At 38.3% G+C, this 19,488-nt stretch overlaps 1 protein-coding gene across 1 annotated transcript in view; it reads right to left on the bottom strand.

Moving 5' to 3' along the window:
- Positions 1 to 623: 623 nt before the first annotated feature.
- Positions 624 to 19,488, bottom strand: part of LOC121003696 (keratin, type I cytoskeletal 19-like) — a 34,917-nt gene continuing 16,052 nt past the window's right edge. The window contains exons 3-8 of the mRNA XM_040435564.1: positions 15,980 to 16,136; positions 11,892 to 12,056; positions 9,302 to 9,427; positions 8,566 to 8,786; positions 7,417 to 7,439; positions 624 to 5,689 (exon numbers count right to left, since the gene is read on the bottom strand). Of these exons, the coding sequence (XP_040291498.1) occupies positions 5,598 to 5,689; positions 7,417 to 7,439; positions 8,566 to 8,786; positions 9,302 to 9,427; positions 11,892 to 12,056; positions 15,980 to 16,136 (784 nt within the window). The 3' untranslated portion in view covers positions 624 to 5,597. The remainder of the gene's footprint in view (positions 5,690 to 7,416; positions 7,440 to 8,565; positions 8,787 to 9,301; positions 9,428 to 11,891; positions 12,057 to 15,979; positions 16,137 to 19,488) is intronic.

Genomic DNA, 19,488 nt, shown 5'->3' with positions numbered 1-19,488 from the left:
TGTGGTTGCTGCTGCACGCAATGTTGATGGTGAACAGATCAAAACACTGACAGAATCCATGGATGGCAGGCTTTTGAGTGTCCTTGCAAAGAAAGGTGGCTATATTGGTCACTGATTTGTTTTTGTTTTGTTTTTGAATGTCAGAAATGTATATTTGTGAATGTTGAGATGTTATATTGGTTTCACTGGTAAAAATAAATAATTGAAATGGGTATATATTTGTTTTTTGTTAAGTTGCCTAATAATTATGCACAGTAATAGTCACCTGCACACACAGATATCCCCCTAAAATAGCTAAAACTAAAAACAAACTAAAAACTACTTCCAAAAATATTCAGCTTTGATATATGTATGGCAAGCGTCTGGACTCTAAAGATGGTGTCTCGCTCAGGAACCTAGCGGATGCCATAGCCACCGGGCGCCTGCTCTTTTACACAGCAGAAACCCAAAGGAAAAGTTATCTGCTATAATGCCAACTATGGTGTTTTTTCGGTGAAATTTCAGCGTGGCTGTCTTCAACAAAATTCCACAGTGTGAATGGACCCTTAATGTTACCTTTATCACTTTGTTCCCACTTCTATACATGATGTATGTAGTCATACTTTACTTGAAATGAGCTCATGCAATATGTTAGAATATTTTATTTAGAACTACAGACAAAATCAAGAGATAAGGGACACATGGACATATTCACAGATGACAGGTAAGTGCTTATGTTCACATAATAAAAAAATAATAATACAGATTTGAGTTATTGCATTTACAGCAATCCATAAATATTCCTTAATCAGTGGGGTACAACATATATATTATTAATTTCTGTTTTCATACATTTTTATATCTTTCTCACATATACTGTACATGTAACAGCTCTCTTACACCTGCAAAGTAAACTGTTCTGTATTTACCATTCTTCATCATAACATCTAGTAACAATTGAACATTCTTAAAACTGTCAATTAAAGGGGGAAACGTAAAAAGAAATTGAAAAAACTGAAGTGGACAATGTTTTTTACTTAGCCCCCCTATCCACAGGATTGGCGATATGTATCTGATCGTTGATGTTCTGACTTCTAGGACCCCCACCATGAACTGAGATCCATCCAAATATAGTTTCTTATGATTTAATTCCGTATTTTCATGTAAAATGCTATTTAACTGCTTAAAGGACTATTGGTTCCCCTGCCACTTCATTGCGTCTATTTGGTAGAGCAGGATTTGCTTCATTCATTGTGGGAATGGGACTAGGTGAATATTAATGTTTATTTATTTATACCACAGGGGCATAATTACTGTGAAGGGGGCACTAAAGGAGTGGACTTCTGTGCGTGAGCACAAAAGGGGAGTATTGTGTGGGGGCATTAAGGTTGAGCACTACTGTGAGGGCCGGGGGTCTGAGGGCATAATTACTGAGTAGTGGCACTAAGGCGGTATAATTACTTTGTGGGGGAACTAAGAGGGTATTCTACTGTGTTTGAGCCCAAAAAGGCCTTTCTATTGCATGGGGGCACTAAGAGGGCATAACTACTGTAATGGGGCCACTTAGGGGGCATTTTTCCATGTGAAGGTACTAAGGGGGGATAACTACTGTGTGGGGGCACTAAGGGGTCATTCTACTGTGTGAAAGCACTAAGGGGGGATAACTACTGTGTAGGTGATAGGAGGTTGTATGGCGAGGGTGGCCAATGTTGACCGGTGGTCTTGTTGGAAGTTGATCAGGGGAGGGGGCAGCGTTTTCTAGTTACGCCCCTGTTTCTATCACATGCTGTCCTCAGATAAGAGACCTGACAGAACCAATATAGAGTGAATATACACGGTAGCTCTGGATGAACATTTTAGAGCAATTCTCGAATATTGTCCTCAATTTTTTTTTATCTCTAAATAGAAATATATTAAAGTGAATACCTTGTTATCAAATCTTAATCATATGGTTCTCATATCAATTCCAAAAAAAGTTAAAAAAAATTATATTTGATACTCATATTTAGCACATTCATAGTGGTTTTACCACCAGCACTGAACTTGCATATACTGTCCAATCCAGGTTAAAGGAGTTGTATAGTATTAGAAAAATAGGGCTGCTTTCTTCAAAAACAGCGCCTCAGCTGGTCATACAGTAGGTCATGTCCAGTATTGCCTCTCAGTTCCATTGAAGTGAATGGGGTAGAGCTGCAGTATCACACACAACCTGTGGCCAGGTCTGACTCTCTTGGAGTACCTAAGCAACCCCTTTAAGCTTTACCATAGCAGTGAAATCTAGTTCTGAAATCATTGCATAGCATACATTCATAAAAAAACATGTTATACCATATGCGTGAAATGGGGCAGTCACATTTTTATATACATGTAGCAGAAATGAGATTGTAATTTCATGTTTTATTATTTGTGGTCATCTGTAAAAGATTAGGTAAACCTACTGCATTGTCTTAACTGTAAAAGGGGTATTCTGTTAATTTGAAGCTATCCCCTATCCACATAATAGGGAATAACAATTAGATTAGAAGGGATCCTACTGCTGAAACCTCCACCAATTACACGATAGAGGGCCCCATACCCTGCACGGCTCCCCCCAAATGAACAGAGCAGTGTACTTGGCTATCTCTGGCATTCACATAGAGAAGAATGGAACGGCTGTGCATGCTAGACCTACAGCTCTGTTCATATCGGCGGGCCTTGTGACGTATAGGCCTCCAATCTCCAGATCTGCAGGGAACCCAGCGGTAGGACCTTCCCCAATCTAATAGTTATCCCCTATCCTGTAGAGAGGGGATAACTTCAAATAACCAGAATACCCCTTTAAATGACACATTCATATCTCCTACATCTGCTAATGAGCATCTTTAATTCAATTCTCTCTCTTATCTAAACTACATTCACACCAAACAAGAGAACTAGTAAGTAATCCTAAAATATGGGAAAAAAATTAATCATATGAGAAAATTATTATTTTTCTGTAAATACATGCAAGAATTTACAAACTGATTAAAATATTAAGAAAATATAAATAAGAAAAAGGGACAGAATTGCAACTGGTAACAGCTTAGTATGAAGCAACTAGGATAGAGACATTGAGATCAGATAGATTATGGGCCTCCTCTATTACTAGTGGAGAGAATGAATGGAGTAGTTGCCAATAGCTACCAGTCAGACACCTTCAAAGGAGTTTTTAGGAGTTTTACACCTCAGAATAGGTCATCAATATCTGATCTGTGGGGGTGTGACACCCGGGAGCCCCACGGATAAGCTGTTTGAGAAGGCAGCGGTGCTCACAGTAGTGCTGCAGCCTTCTCTCAGCTTTCCCTAGGTTCATGTGACGTCACGTTTAATGGTCACATGGCCATTAAAGTGAATGGGGATGTGGTGCCAAGCGCAGCCGCCATACAATATACAGCACTGTGCTTGGTGAGCAGAGGGAAGGCCGCAGAGCTACTGCGAGTGCCGGTGCCTTCTCAAACAGCTGATGGGTGGGGGTGCCAGGTGTCACACTTCCACCGATCAGATACTGATGACCTATCCAGAGGAGTGTCAAACTCCCAGAAAACCACTTCAAGTAATGATCACAACTATATCTCCCACCAGTGGCATTTTTGCCTAGGCGGCTGTACGATGGCACAAGCCTTTTTTGCAAACCTCCTTTGCAGGAGAGGCCTCTAGCCTTACACAATTACCAAAACAACTGGATTGCCCATCTTTCCAGTTGCATCTTTTGCCATCATTTCAAGCGGACACACAGCCATGATCATAGCTAGTGGTACCCTTTAAAGGGGATATTCATCCAAAATGTAAAATTGCCCACATATTAGGCAGTCACAAGTTAAAGCAGCAGCCAATGTTTAGTAAATATATTAATTTACTTACAGATATTCTTTGCCGTTTGATTGCAGTGGCTGTTTTGGTAAAAGTAACAGCAGGAAGTTGAGCCATCTTGTTTGTCATCTTTTAATTAGCTCCTCATAAACTGATGTTAAAACGGATACTTTTTCATAGATTGTAAATAGGGATGAGCGAATCGAGTTCGGTTGAAACATCCAAAGTCAATTTGCATAAAACTTTGTTCCAATACTGTACGGAGCAGGAGCTTCGCATAGTATTAGAATGTATTGGCTCCGATGAGCCAAAGTTATTGCTTAGCAAAGTCTTGCGAGACTTCAGGTAATAACATCATAAATTAATTTGTACTGTAAAAATCAATTTTCCAAACTCGGGTCCTGATCCAAGGTACCACTTTACCAAGTTGAGGAAATGGAGCTCCCTACAGTATTGGAACGAAGTTTTATGCGAATCTATTTCTATGAAAGTACATAAACTATAATTACCAAACTTTGGCTGTGGGGGGAAATAAACGCTTGCATCTGATTGATTTCTATTTTCTATTGGTTTTGAGGCCTAGTGTGTATTTTTACATATCAATCATTTAACAAAAATGTAAAATATGATTAAAATAAAATTCTATAAATTTGTAACAATAAAAGATATCCTATGTCCTTAAATAGCACGAGAATACATTTTGGAAACATTCTATGTTTTACGTTACAAATTAATTGTTAACCATGACTACTCTGTTTTATGTTGTTGAAGGTGTAATGAGTTTGGTCAATAATATTTGCAGCCCTATTTTTGTATGTCAAAATTATGGACACCATGGCGAAATCTGATGAACCCCATTATAAGTCATTGGGTCTGTTGGACGCCAGTGGTATCCTTCAAACGATGGATCCAGCAGAGTGTTGTGGCTTCTATTTAGAATATAGCCTTAATACTTTATCTAACTGGACAATCGTAAATGATAAGTAATATAAAGATGGCCTTACAATTATGTCAGTTCGTCTTATTAGGTCTTAAGAAAAGCTGTGTTAAGGGGTTGCTCACTTGGATAATCCCTTTTTGTTAGGAATGTCTTTCAAACATAAACTGATTCCTGGCTGCTGGGACCCTTAGCAATCAGCTGTAACCTGTTGGGGAATCCAGCAGCAAGTGTTTCATTTCCCTGCAGTGCCACCACAGGGGACATGAAGCATTACACAGGTTCCATTAAAATTAATAAGTTATTCATGTAATGCATGAACGTGCTCAGTCCTCGACAGACACTCTTTGGGTAACTCTTTGGCTAATAGATAGCGGTCTCAAAATAAGACCCTGTCTGTTAACTCAGTACCTTATAAGGTACTTGAAAATGGGCTGGTCTAAACTAGACACCATGGCCCTCTATTGTCTTTTGAGGTCAATAAGATGTGTAGAAAAGACCAGTTCAGATGTTAATGAAACATTAAAAAAAAAAATCACATTTTCGGGAACACATGCCTATATAAAACCTTTACAAAAAGACCAATCATGTAATATAAAAAATGTAACCTAGATTATATGACCATAATAATATGAGTAGAACTGGCATCATTCTATTTTTCAGTTTTAAAGGCAACCCCCACACTGCAAATTGCTCTTGTGTTCTCATCAATAAATATCTTTTCAGGACATGTATGTATTAGAGTAGTCCTACTGTACATTAATGATAAATATTGGCACATGTAAACAGGGGATCTGTCACGCGCTTTTGTTGTAAAACACTTTGCATCCTAAAATTTTAGTGTCTATAGCTGTCACAGTTTCTGTGGTATCTCAGAAATTCTGGAGTTCACCACTCTTCCATTGACCATGTCTTGAACGATGGTTTTGACTTTTCGGTGTATGTCTGAAATAGCAGAAATATTAAATTATTAAGGTGATTATGCAAAAATAAGCATCTGATTAATCTGTATTTTTGAAAGTCAAGCAGTATGAAGGTATCTTTAAAGGTTTGTCCCAAAAATGAGGGTCCCTAAAAGGTTGCCTTATAAATTACTGTTGCTGACCATGATAATGTATTGAATGGCTGGGTCCGTTCTAGCTCATAGAGGCGGATCCTGATAGAGCACTCTTCTCTATGATGCCACAATAGGACTTATGGATATGGATTTACTTTATAAGATAAACTCTGTGAAGGGTTTTCTGAGAGTAAAGAATTGATGACTTATCGTCAGGCCTGACTCATCCTCACTGCATACCAAGCACAGCCCCTAGGAATAGCTTCAAACTGCTCATCGGCGGGGGTTGGACGCTCACTAATCTGATATTGATGACCTGTCCTGAGGATACATTATCAATATTATACTCCCCCAAAACCCCTTTAAAGGGCTTCTGTCACCCCACTAAACAAATTTTTTTTTTGTGTACTTATAATCCCTATCCTGCCATATGTTATTAATAATTTTCGTTCAGTAGATTTAGCAAAAAACTTACTTTTATGATATGCTAATTACCTTTCTACCAGCAAGTAGGGCGTCTACTTGCTGGTAGCAGCCGCAGAAAACCGCCCCCTCCTTCTGTTGATTGACAGGGCCAGCCGCGATCTCCTCCTCCGGCCAGCCCTGTCAGCATTTCAAAAATCGCGCTCCTGTGTTGATTCGGCGCAGGCGCTCTGAGATGAGGAGGCTCGCCTCCTCAGCACTCTCTCAGTGCGCCTGCGCCGATGACGTCTTCTCTTTCGGTGACGTCGTCGGCGCAGGCGCACTGAGGGAGTGCTGAGGAGGCGAGCCTCCTTATCTCAGATGCCCTACTTGCTGGTAGAAAGGTAATTAGCATATCATAAAAGTAAGTTTTTTGCTAAATCTACTGAACGAAAATGATTAATAACATAATGTATGGCAATATGGCAGGATAGGTTATTATAAGTACACAAAAAATATATATTAGTTTAGTGGGGTGACAGAAGCCCTTTAAGGCTATATGCTTTAATAGGTTGTATTTTATTGTATGTACAAATGGCACATTGTGGTGTATAGAAAAAATAGTGCTGCAGGCTTAACTATTCTTCCAGTCACGTCGGACACAACTGCTGAGAGAGGCTCCAAAAGGTGACAGTGTGAACAGTTCCCTATAGACTTTAAGGCAGTTTTTCCTCAAAAACAGTGCCAATCTGTTTTAGGATTTTCTCTATTGTTGCAGCTATTACCCAGTTAAGTGTATGTAAAACCTAACATAGCCTATGAACAAGAGGTGTACAATTTCTGCAATAAAATACCAATTTTTTTACTCTTTTAAATCCATTTAACATATCATGTCATTATGGTCATATCTGTTAGGATTTGGTGGCTGGCACTCCACTCATGGAGGCGGAGGCTGCCCAGTGTTGATCAGATACTATTTTATTTTAATGGTAGTTATTAAACTACGGTATAAGTGATAAAAAACATTGTTATAAAGAAGACATAATAGGTCATTCAAAACGGAGTATTTTTGAGTTAGGCTCAGTTCATACTCTGCCTTCTTTTATATTGAAGTGCCACAAATTGACTAAGAATCCATATTTGAGTCACAAGTGTTAATAATTGCCATATAAATCAGTGTATAACAAAAATATATATGAAGACTAAATTTTACCTGTAGATTGAGTAGACATCTCACTGAAATGAAGAAAAAAAACAGGAACATAGGTGAATATAGAAAGGGCTAATGTAATTCCAGTCTATAGTAACTTCATTTTATTTTGGATGATCAGCCAAATGGTAAGTGACTGGGATAGGTAACAATATACTGTATTTATGGCAGTTACGTTCTTCAATGGAGTTGTATGAGAAAACAATGTCACTCTTGTACATAGTCAGTGTCTATTACTCACATCAATGAGGGTGAGTTGCAATACCAGAGAAAGCCCATGGACTACAATGGTACTATAGTATTTTAATCCCACACAATCTATTTAACCTTGATTTAACAGTAATTGACTGGAAAATATTTATATGCAATCAATTAATGCACTTGTCTGCATTTATTTAGTTCATATACTTACCTGGACATTAGATAGGCACCAATGCTGTATAGTCAACTTCTATGGTCTTGCACTACTGAAAGGGCCATACTTTTTATGTAGTTTCAAGAAACCAAGTCTCAACAGAATTAAGATAGAGATAGACCAAAATGCTACATAGGGGTAAGGCCTACTGAGTTACATGGTTACGTGTAGCATTCTGTGCTGGCTAGTATCCAAATGGCCAGGCCCACTCTATAAGAGAAGGCGAATCATTCTTTGCAACTTTAATGGGATGGCAAAAAATGGCAGATAATTGAATGGATTTCTGCGTAATTAAGTTCACACATTCAATTACAGGTGGTACCACCACCTTCTAGTCAGAATTTTTTAAGATGCCCATACACCTTACATTTTAATAGGAAGAGGGGAGTAAGCTTCTTACAGACTCCCCTGCCATTCAAATTCAATACATTTAATCCTTATTTTATTGAGTGAGAGTTGGAGGCCATCATACACATTAGATTTTTGGCCAGTCCTGCCAAAATCGGTCGGTTTGTCCAATGTTTTTCCAGTGTGTATGGTGGCCTTATGCTTTGCATTAGTCATTAACTGTTCAACTAGTCAATCTGATATTCAGGAAGCCTTGCTCTTCCTGTAGCTTGTTCAGCGGTGGGCACATATTGTCACCCCAACATTATACTTGAAGTCAAATCTACAAGCGGTGCTCAATGTGTTACAAATAACAAAGTGATATTTCTCTTCCTAGAGGCCCATCATACCTGCTATTATTTCCATCAATTAGTCGTCGATATGTGCTAATTTCATTCTCCAGACGACTCTTTATGTCCATAAGAATCTTATATTCACTGTTCTGCCTTTCCAGATCATATCTGACTTTGCCCAACTCAGTTTCCAGCTGGCAGATTAGCGCCTGGATCTTCTCAAGATGTTCTGATGAGTGGTTTTGGGTCTCCTCTAATGTGTTCTCTAGACCATGTTTCTAAAAGATGAAATAGTTCACAATCAAGAATTGTAGAGAAATAGTAAAAATGGATGTTCGAAGGCACTTATACAATTTCTTTATTTTTTTTATATAGTGCCACTGACAGAGCCCTATACACTCACTGGCAATAAGAAGGAGTTGTTGGAATGGCGAGCTTGCCGCTCATTACCTGATTAATGAGCATATATATATATATATATATATATAAGAAAAATGGCGGCACTGGCTGTAAACGGATAAAATTGGGCGCACGTTCCTAGGGAATCGACTTCTCACCCCACAAGTAAATCCAGAAAATGGACGGCACTCCAGTCAGATGAAAAAAATAAGTGATTCCTTTATTCAACCATCTGGTGCAACCGGATGGTTGAATAAAGGAATCACTTATTTTTTTCATCTGACTGGAGTGCCGTCCATTTTCTGGATGTATATACATATATATATATATAGATATATAGAGAGAGAGACAGATCAAGTAAATACTTACAATTAGACCAAGAAACAACACTCACCCTACTGATCTCTGCTTGAAGCTCAATTTCCAGATCCTGGAGAGTTCTCTTTAATTCTCTGATCTGGTTTTTGCTACTTTGTAAGGCTTCGGTGTTTGTATTTACTTCCTGTTGGACTGTTGATGACTGAAAAAATATTAATGTACATTTTGACAATCAAATGGACGATTATGAATCTTTTGACTTTTTGTTAAAGCTCACCATACAATGAAGAGTAGAATGAGGCTTGGGACTATGAATACTTACCAGGCACCACTGTACATGGCAGATTGTTATATTACACCATATTTGTAGGATTTATTGATTATCGTATATTCCATAGTCCTGCTTCTGTCACAAGACAGGGTTTGTCAATGGTCATATTTACATTACACATATATGTTCTGTTCATAATTATATGATTTATTTTTTGAAGTTATAAGTTATGACATATTTTACTTGGAGCAATCTTTAGGATGTAGGTTTTTTTGGAGCAATCTTTAGGCTGAGTTTGTTTGTAGTCTATAACCATGGAGACATACGACTACATGGGAGCAGTATACAAAAAAGTTGTTGTTTTTTCTTTTTTTTTTACAGAAAACTGCTATATTTGCAAATTTGATTAATTTATTTCATTTTAGATGCACTAAAACAATACTGAATTGTAGAAGCGCACATATCCTTTAAAAAATTATAAAGGATTATAGAAATAGGTTCCATTCCCTTGAAATAATGAACTCACCTTAAAGACTGTGGGGAATTTATTAAAATTGGTGTTTTATAGGGGACATATTTTGATTTTCTTCATATGTACACTACTGTATGTAAAATCTATTGTAGGGGTATCATAAAGCTTCACTCTCTCCTATTATAAAGCCATGATTATCTACATACGGAAAATGAGAGACCGGTTTTCTGTGGAGTGTAGTACAGTTTTTCTCCATTAACAATAGTATTATTTATGTTTCTGGATTGCCACAGGTAAAAGAAAAATAAATGAACATGTTCCAATTTGAAAAAATAACTAAAGTCAAAATTAAATTGGAATACCATAAAATGTGGGACAAACAAAATATTTTTCCTATCAGACCAATCTGACTAGAATGTGTTGGCACAGAGCAAGTGCTAAGTCCAGAAATTATTAGATTGGATATTTCAAAGAAGCTGAAGCAATTTAAATATATATGCGGCAAGCAGGTAGTGGCATGTCACAAATTATGGATAAACACAGGGCTGTCCTCATAAATGTGCCAAGTACGCTAGATGACAATCTCAAGGTTGCAAAAAGAAACCCTATATAGTTAAGATAACAACTGGAAAAAATCAGTTTCAGTGTATTAATATGTAAAAATACAACTGTGGTCAAACAGATTTAGCATGTGGATCCACTAATTATTCCAAAAACAGAAAAAAAACTATGGGACAAGGCATGATCAAGGTCTCTGTAGGCCTTAGCAAAATATTCGTGGGGCACCACATTTTACTGCTATATTCAAACGTACAATATATTATACAGTGAAAAAAAAACTTGCCATATAATGCACCAAATATTGCTGGCATATACAGATACAACCAGCATTATCTTTGGTTTAAAGTGTTAACACAAGAAAATCTAATTACAGTAAAACAACAAATCGCGTTAAAATTACCATCCTGGCTCACATGGAGTCAAAGTAATGCTGGCTACATCTTTAGTTACACCATCAATTAAGAATTAAATAAACTGTAAGGGGAAAAGTTTAGAGATATTTACTTTGGGTGGGAATGGTTAATAAAAACCCAGGTGCAAACACCCTTCCGTGTCTGTGCTATAATCCAGCCCTGGTAGTGAGCATTAGTACTATACTGAGGAACAGGATTTCCATTATATATATTGAAAGTCGTTGTTTTCATTAAATGTGTATTCCCATCTCAGACATTGTCAGCATTAGAGGGCCAGTTCTGGAGATAGTTTGCAGAGCTGTTCAGGCTGGCGGTGGAAAATATACAGTGGATGAAGTCGGAAGCAGAAGGCTCCATCCATAATGCAGTTTCTGGCGATGGTCTACTGCAGCCCAGCTTCCATTCACTTGATGGAGTGGACAGAACCTTCTGGCTCCATCCACTGTATAGTTTTGAGGTGTACGTAGTGACAGCCTACCACTGATGTGATATTAATGACCTGTCCTGAGGATAGGTAATCAGTATGTAAATTCTGGAAAACCCCTTTAATAGGTCCGACAGGATGTTTGAGGGAAGTTGTGATTGGAAGGAGTTATCAGGCCTCAGTATACTTTCTTCAAAAGAAGTTAAAGGAAAGTCCAGGAAGGACCCTAATGGCAAAGCTGGGTTGTATTTCCATAATCTGCCTGTAGGAAATGAGAACAACTAAGTAAAATATCTCAAGGGGATAAAAAGATGCTGTAAATTGCAGCCACTGTGGACAAAAAGTCAGTGACATCTTAAGATGTTCAGATGTGGGAAATCAATCAAAATGTTATTCAATCCTGGTCATTTTGGTTCAATGTGAGCAATAAGCATAGCAGAGTGACACAATAAGAAAAAGGGATGGGGGTAAAGAAAATGTATTAATGGCTTTAATCTTGCATGTTCTTGATACAGAACTTCGTACCTGCTCTTTATACCAATCTTCAGCTTCTTTGCGTTTTTTTGCAATGATAGCTTCATATTCTTTTCTCATATCAGCAATAATCTTAGCTAAATCAGCTCCCTTGGGGGCATCAACTTCCACATTGACTGATGAACCCTGCTTCCGAGCTTGAGCCAGCCTCATGTCCTACAACATTAAAAAGACATTATAAATAACTATATATATATATATATATATATATATACACACACATACATTTTTTTCCTAGAGCAAAATCATCTGAGCAAGTAGGGATTTATTGACAGATGGATATTGAGACAAAATGTATTCCATTACACTCAGCATTCATGCTTGAACAATCTGAATCTGATTATCTGGTATTAAAGTTGTAAAAAGTTGAATATTTAAAGATCTGGTTGTTATGTCACTTGGCCTTTGGCTCTAGGGGTGTACTAACACACCAGAGGATCTTTCATTTGGCCAAGGCTTAGATAAAGGGTCCCAAAAGGTCCAGCAGAAGACAATTTTTGTGACTTTGAATCTAATCACTTCTCACTAGGGTGTAAAGGATTTGATTTGTCCTGAATGTCCAGTGATAATTATAGTTAAAGTGATTCTTTAATTAGGGCTGACATTTACATAATGCCTCTTTTTTCATTTTTTTAGCTGCAGATCTGCCAGTTCAAGAGCTCCTTTTCCGCTATCCAAGATGGCTGTATGACTTCTCAGACTGCCTGATGCATATTGTGCATTTGGTAGTCCAAAACACTTCCAATCCAAGAGCATGGCTAGAGAAGTAGGAAGTGGTTTTGACTAAGAAAGCACACTATGCACAGGTAGTCTGAGAAGCTGTGCGGCCAGCTTGGATGGCAGGAAAGGAGCACGAGAATTAGTGGATCTGCAACTAAAAAATATGAAAAGGAGGTCACATTTAAGTTTTCTATTGGATCTTCAGTTAATGTGACTTCTTCTCTTGATCTGGAGGGTTACTTTACAGTATGTATGGTCATGTTCTGTACAGCTGGAGGGTGGGCCCTCAGAATAATTTCTTGCTTTGCGTCCAAGGTTGTTTGACTTTCAAGAGATACCTAAACATTGCAAAGGACCAGAAAGACAACCTTAAGGACCTCAGCCCCAATGCAAAATCTGTAACAGGGCGTTCAATATGATGCAAAGTACTGGTTTCCTATTATACGGTAGGATCTTTTATGCCCTCCCAGACTTCAAGGCAGAGCTGCAACCGCAACATTTGTACCACCTATACAAAACTCTTTACTATAGATACAGTAATATGGGTATCCACAGTACACATCACAAATTAAAACTGCTTGCATTTCTTGAACGGTTTCCTTAATCATAATCTGAAATGTGTAAGAAGTTTGAATTTTTCTCCATGTAGAGCAGGGGTGCCCAACCTGCGGCCCGTGGGCCGCATGGGGCCCCCAGAGCCATGGTTTGCGGCCCCCGCCCTGCTGGGCAGAAACACAGCTGATCCTGCACAGAGCAGATGGATCACAGGTTTTGCCCCTGCACTGTAGCAGGAGCGGAAAGGGTTCCCGGCTATTAGTGAGATCGGGGAAGCCGAGGAGAAGACAGAAGCACTTTATTAGCGCTTCTGCCTTCTCCTCTATGAGCGCTCTCCAGTGTGGACCTGGCGATCACGTGATCGCTGGGTGTCTCGGGAACAGAGAAGCGTTGCCCAGGTACAAAGCCTCCGCAGCAGGCTGGTTTCCCTGTAACTGGAGCTCTTTTGGATGCTCCAGTTACAGTGTAAATAGTACAAAAAACAGTCACTTATTGTCTCCCAAAGGTCTTTCAGTGACCTCTTGGGGACAAATTATGTGGTAAAAATATATATTAAAAAAAAGTTAAAAAATGATTTTAAAATTTTTGAAAACGAAATAAAAAAATAATAAAATATAAATAAAAGAAAAGATAAATAAAATATTATGTGGCACAAAAGAAAAGAAAATTATTTAAAAAAATTAACAAATAACAAAATAAAAAGGAAAAAGTGCTTAATAAAAGAGTGTTCACTGTCCCACAACAGTCTTTTTATGACCCCTTGGGGGACATATTATGTTGCAAAAATATATTTTAGAAAATTATAGAAAATTATAAAAAAATTATAAAAATTATAAAAATTTATACAATAAAATATTAATAAAATTCAAATAGAAGTAAAAAAATAAAAAGGAAAAAGTGAAAAATTTTAAAAAGTGACAGTGTCCCCCAAGGTCTTTTTAGGACCTCTTGGGGGACATATTATGTAGCAGAAATATATTAAGTTAAAAAAAATAATTATACATAAAAGAAAAAACACCCACACTAATCAAAACCATCACCATTACTGCCCCATTCACGTGAAACTTTTCATATTATATAGCAAAACAGCCTACACAAAATAGGGAACTAATTCTAATAATTTATTTTGGTGTCAGTTTGCATATTTAAAGAATAAGGAGCTATAGTTTGAAAAAAAATATACTTTTTAAAAACATTTTGTACAGTTTCCCCCAAATAAAAATTGTTGCAAAAATTATTTTGGTAGTCCAACAAATAAGATAGTTACAACCATTTGAACCACCACGCGCGCTAAATCACAAAAAAGTGTCTGGTCATTAAGGCCTTTTTGGGCCTGGTCATTCAAGAGTTAACCAATAGGCGCATTTCCCACTAGCAAGATAATGTGCTTACTGGTTACTGCAGGACGCCTATAACTGGATTGGCAGGAGATGGTAATAACCAGTGAGCTCCGTCCTGTGCAGTGAAGGAAAACGCTGATTTATAAATAGGAGGCAGGATGGAAGGAAATGTCACCACTTTTCTGGTAAAAATGATTTTTAACAAGTTCCTGCAGCATGGCCTCGGAAATAGAAGATTCATACTTACCTGCTCCACGACGCTCCTGTCCTCTGCCCTGCCCCCGCTGCCTCCTTCTTCCGGTTCCTGCTCTGTTTACACCTGACAGTGCATGGCCATGGTCACTTGTACGGCTCCAGTCAATGACTGGCTTCAGCAGTGACTTGCTGCTTGTGGCCACATCACCGCCTAAGCCAGTCATTGGCTGGAGTGGTGTATGACCATGTCAATGCACTGCCAGGTGTAAACAGCGGGGGCAGTTCGAAGGACCGGAGCGGCAGGAGCAGGTAAGTATAACTCTTCGGTTTCAGGGGCTATGCTGCAGCACGATATTTGGGACAATTACTGGGAACAAGTGTTCATAGGAGCGCTCATATCTTATATCTGGCCGGTATAATCGTGCAGCTGATCAGTCGATAAACAAGGAATTGCTCATTTGTCGGCTGATTTTCATATTTTATCAGGATGAAAGATGTCTGATTATCTGCAGCACGACTGTGGCAGCGATCACTCCTCCCCAGTCACTTTGCACTGGCTTGTGTAATAGGCAGATGAGCGCCGATCAACATTTTTTTATTTGCGGCCCCTTGAAATAGACCAATGTGACATTGCGGCCCCCAGACCAAAAAAGGTTGTGCACCCCTGATGTAGAGTATACTGTGGATATTAATGTTTCCAGTGTATAGAGTTTTAACAATGTTACCCATGCCCATGGTACTGTATATACCACAAAAAGCTTTGTCTGAGACTTATTGTACTCTGAGCATATCCATGCGTAGGGTTTTGACGTTTGACACTACAATCCAGGTGAGGTGATTCTCTATATATGTTTGTTTGTACCCTATGTAGTTACACCCTTGAAGGAGAGAAAGTTTTATCATGTCCATTACAATTCATAGTTTATAATATACGCACTTATAGTGGGCATATAATTGACTCATAGGTCTTTAATATACAATTAACCCATTGTTTGTAAGCTTACTTATTGTAAATGCTTTCTGTATGGTATCACTGTTGGTAAAGTATAGGAACCTGACTCACTGTACACACCTGTGGTATCATGTTTATGTTTTCTATTCAGCCATATTGTCTTATGAATTGGTCACTCATTTCTACCCAAGTTTCCAAACTATTGTCTTTTCCTCATTGTTACTTTATGTGAGACCTTGCCTAAATTTTTACTATTGTGTCCACACCTTAGTAATGATAACAAATCTGTACAAAAAGAATAGAGAATTAGACAATACCTCCTCATGGCTTTTTCTCATGTAGATCAGCTGCTTGCGCATTCCTTCCACCTCCATTTCTAGGTCTGTTCTGACAATGGTGAGATTATCCATCACCTTACGAAGGCCTTCCAAGTCTGCATCCAATGCTGCACAAAGTACTTTTTCTGTTTCATATCTAGAACCGCAAAAAAAAAAAAAAAAAATATATATATATCTATATATCTTGCGAAGGCGTGGATAATACTAAAACATTTATATGAGATTAGAAAAAAAGATCTACTTGTTATTTCTATGAACACTCTTGTCTATTGGTTGTGTCTGGTATTGTAGCTAAACCCAAACCTCTTGAGTGGAACTGAGGTTCTGTACTAGACACAAGATGTCGTAGTCTTGACCTGAGAGCTGTTAGATTGCTGATTTTTAATTAATTTGGGTGAAAACATAAAAAAACCTCACAGAACTAGTGAGTAGCATTAAAACTTTGATTAAAGAGCTAAAAGCAACACCATGTGTTAAGCAAATTAGGTACAAAACACTTGTTTAAAAAAAAGAGGAAAAAGACCAGTCAACAGTAAGAAAAAGGAGGAGGTCCAAATGGAAACTGTCTTTATCATCTAATCTCTTACCTATAATGGGGCATCCATCCTGATAAGGATGATCCCATGTCGGAACCTAGGGTTATTGAACCCTTGTATGCCCCAAACCTAAGTTTGGGATACACTTGAAAATATACAACAGGGATAAAAAAGTTAATGGATGCAAGTGACCATATAACTAATCATGTACAATGTAAAATGTACAGATAGCATAGCATGACTGAAATACTTACATAATCCAGATAAAGAAAAGGGGTTAAGATGGAAAATGATTGGTCATTGTCATCATTGGATACTGGTATATCCCAAACGTAATGGCTTTAAGATGTACTAGGGTGCATTAGGCCTAGATTTTAGCAAAGGATTGGCCTTATCAGGGTGAGGATCCAGTTCTAGGTAGGGGAATAGTCCTAGGGCATTACATTTTTCTACTTGGACTCTCTGCGGTTTTTCCTCTTTTCTGACCACTTTACACTTGATTTGCCCAATTGTGCAAAAAAGAAATTGCAATTTTTTCATGGTGCTGCAAAAATAGTGGACTCCACAGGGCAAGGTGTGGCCCTAGGTGTCCCAAAATATTTATATAATTTGGCTTCTAGCAGGCATAGATTTCAGTTTTGTCACACAGAAGCCCCATGATACACCACGATTATTAGGAGGCATGCACCTCTTTAATACCCGTAGTACATCTGACACCAGCAGACAGCAAATTATGCCTGCTGTAAAAAAAAACGCCATAATATATGTCCCCCACAGTGTCAGTTTTGATGGCAGTCCTTTCAGCAACAGACACAACCAATATACAAGAGTGACAGCGTAAGAAAAAGATATTTTATTTTAATTTCAAACCTTTTAATTGTATATATCAATTACTGCCAAAAAGAGGAAAATGTACATTCAAAGCGAAATCCTAGAACACAGCTATAAATAAAATAGATAGAAAGAACTAAAAAAATATGCGGTAATGTTTCATTTTTCAAAAATGGCGATAAGTGACAAAAGTACAGATCTGGACATTATAGTTAGAATCTCTTGAGTCGGAGGGGACTGGTGGCTGGGAGAAATAAAGGGGCTTCAGCTGCAGGTAAAGTGGTTGTCTGTATCCATCCTAACCCCACCCCCACCCCCAGAAACAGCATCCCTTTTGTTTGTGGTTGTTTGTGGTTAAGTATGCAAGTTCAGTCCCATTCAGATAGCTGCAATACCAGACACAGGCATAGACAACAGAGGGGCTGCTTGTGGAACAGAAAAAAAGCAATTTCTCCCCTCTGGGCATTCCTGATTCACATTGCTGCATTTTAGACAAATGATCTATAGGTTAAGGTCGATATGTCTGATTTTCTAGCAATATTTAGTGTTATGTATTTTCTAACATCAGAATGTTGCAGAGATTGATGGAGGTACCCCTGATGCTTCTCTGCCCTGTTGTACGCCAGAAACTGAGGTCTACGCCAGCTACATGCTGGCATAGACTTCAAGGGTTTTCAGGGTTTTTATATTGATGACCTATCCTCAGGATAGGCCATTAATATCAGATAGGTGGAGGGCCAACACAAGGCACCCTGCCGATTACCTCTATGAAGAGACGGCGCGAACAGTGTGCACATGCCGTCAACCTTCTCTCTACCTGCTTGATGCTGCTTTGCCATAGACATAGCAGCAGCAGAAAGAGAGACGGGCGTCGGACCCCTGCTGATCTGATATTGATGACCTATCCTGAGGATAAGTCATCAATAGTAAAAGCCCAGAGAACACCTTTCAGCTATAACATATGCCATTTTCCGGCGGAAGTTATGGTAAATCTGGTGGGCAGAGTGAAACCCTGCTTCTCCCGCTAAGCCCTTCCCCTTTTCTCAGCACTTCGGAAAAGTACAGGGAAACTTAAAAAGTCACAAATTAGGGTGCACATATGGCATGCACCATCATTTGTGATTTTTTAGAATGTTTCTATAGTGGCAATTTGGTTTAATTGACATGCTTGCTATCTTCTAAAAACAGTACCACAGTGGTCCACAAGTTCTGTATGGTGTTGCAGCTTAACCTCATTCACTTCAATAGAGCTGAGCTCCCATACTCAACATAAGCTATGTGCAGGTGTAGAGCTGTTTCTGGTAGAAGGCAGCTGTGTTTTTCTAATCCTGTACAACCCTTTTAACCAAGCTCTGAAAATGATCTCTTCTTTTTATTCCGAAGTGTCACAAAATCAAATCCAATTAGTCAATTTCGTAGAAAGCACATTCCCTGCATTACTGTGTCCCCTGGGTGAGATCATTTATGAGTATTACTCCACATTCGAAACCTTGGTGTAAGATTCCGCATGTAAGAATTTGGCAGAATTGCAAGTTGTTCTCCAAGCTGATGTTTATTTTACCTTACCTGGAATAATTATCCACTGACCATTACATCTGAAGCAGGTATAGTCTGAAGAATCTATAACCTATAAAATATTTTTTTCCTGCATGGTAAGCCATCAGCAGAACTGTTCTATGTGTCCACAAACAATGATTATAAACTGCCAGCAAATAATTATTAAATACTTATTTGTACAGGTATAGTGGAAGAGCCCTCTACAAATTTCCTGATAAAGTACTTGACCTGATGTGCTTACATATACTGTATATTATTAAACCACTGACGACCTATGAACAAATAGTTAAACAGGTACAATAGAAAACTACACAAGATTAATGGTAATAACTTAGATAAAAAGACAAAAGTGACACCCACAGGGTTTCAGAGAGTTTAGTTCTGATTACTGTCAATGTGTTATGAAAGCATGGTAACTAGCCTGAAATATTAAATACCACTGTATTTATAATTGGTAACATATTACAATAGGGGTAGTACAGTAGGGCCATATCAAATGCCTGACATTGAATCACTTACTCAAGGTGGAGGTGATACATGACACAGGGATTCCAAGAACACCAA

This window comes from Bufo bufo, chromosome 6, assembly GCF_905171765.1.
Source record: "Bufo bufo chromosome 6, aBufBuf1.1, whole genome shotgun sequence".
In the NCBI taxonomy this organism is placed as follows: domain Eukaryota; kingdom Metazoa; phylum Chordata; class Amphibia; order Anura; family Bufonidae; genus Bufo; species Bufo bufo.
Note: the sequence above shows the minus strand (reverse complement) of the source record. Positions and strands in the feature narration are given on the sequence as shown.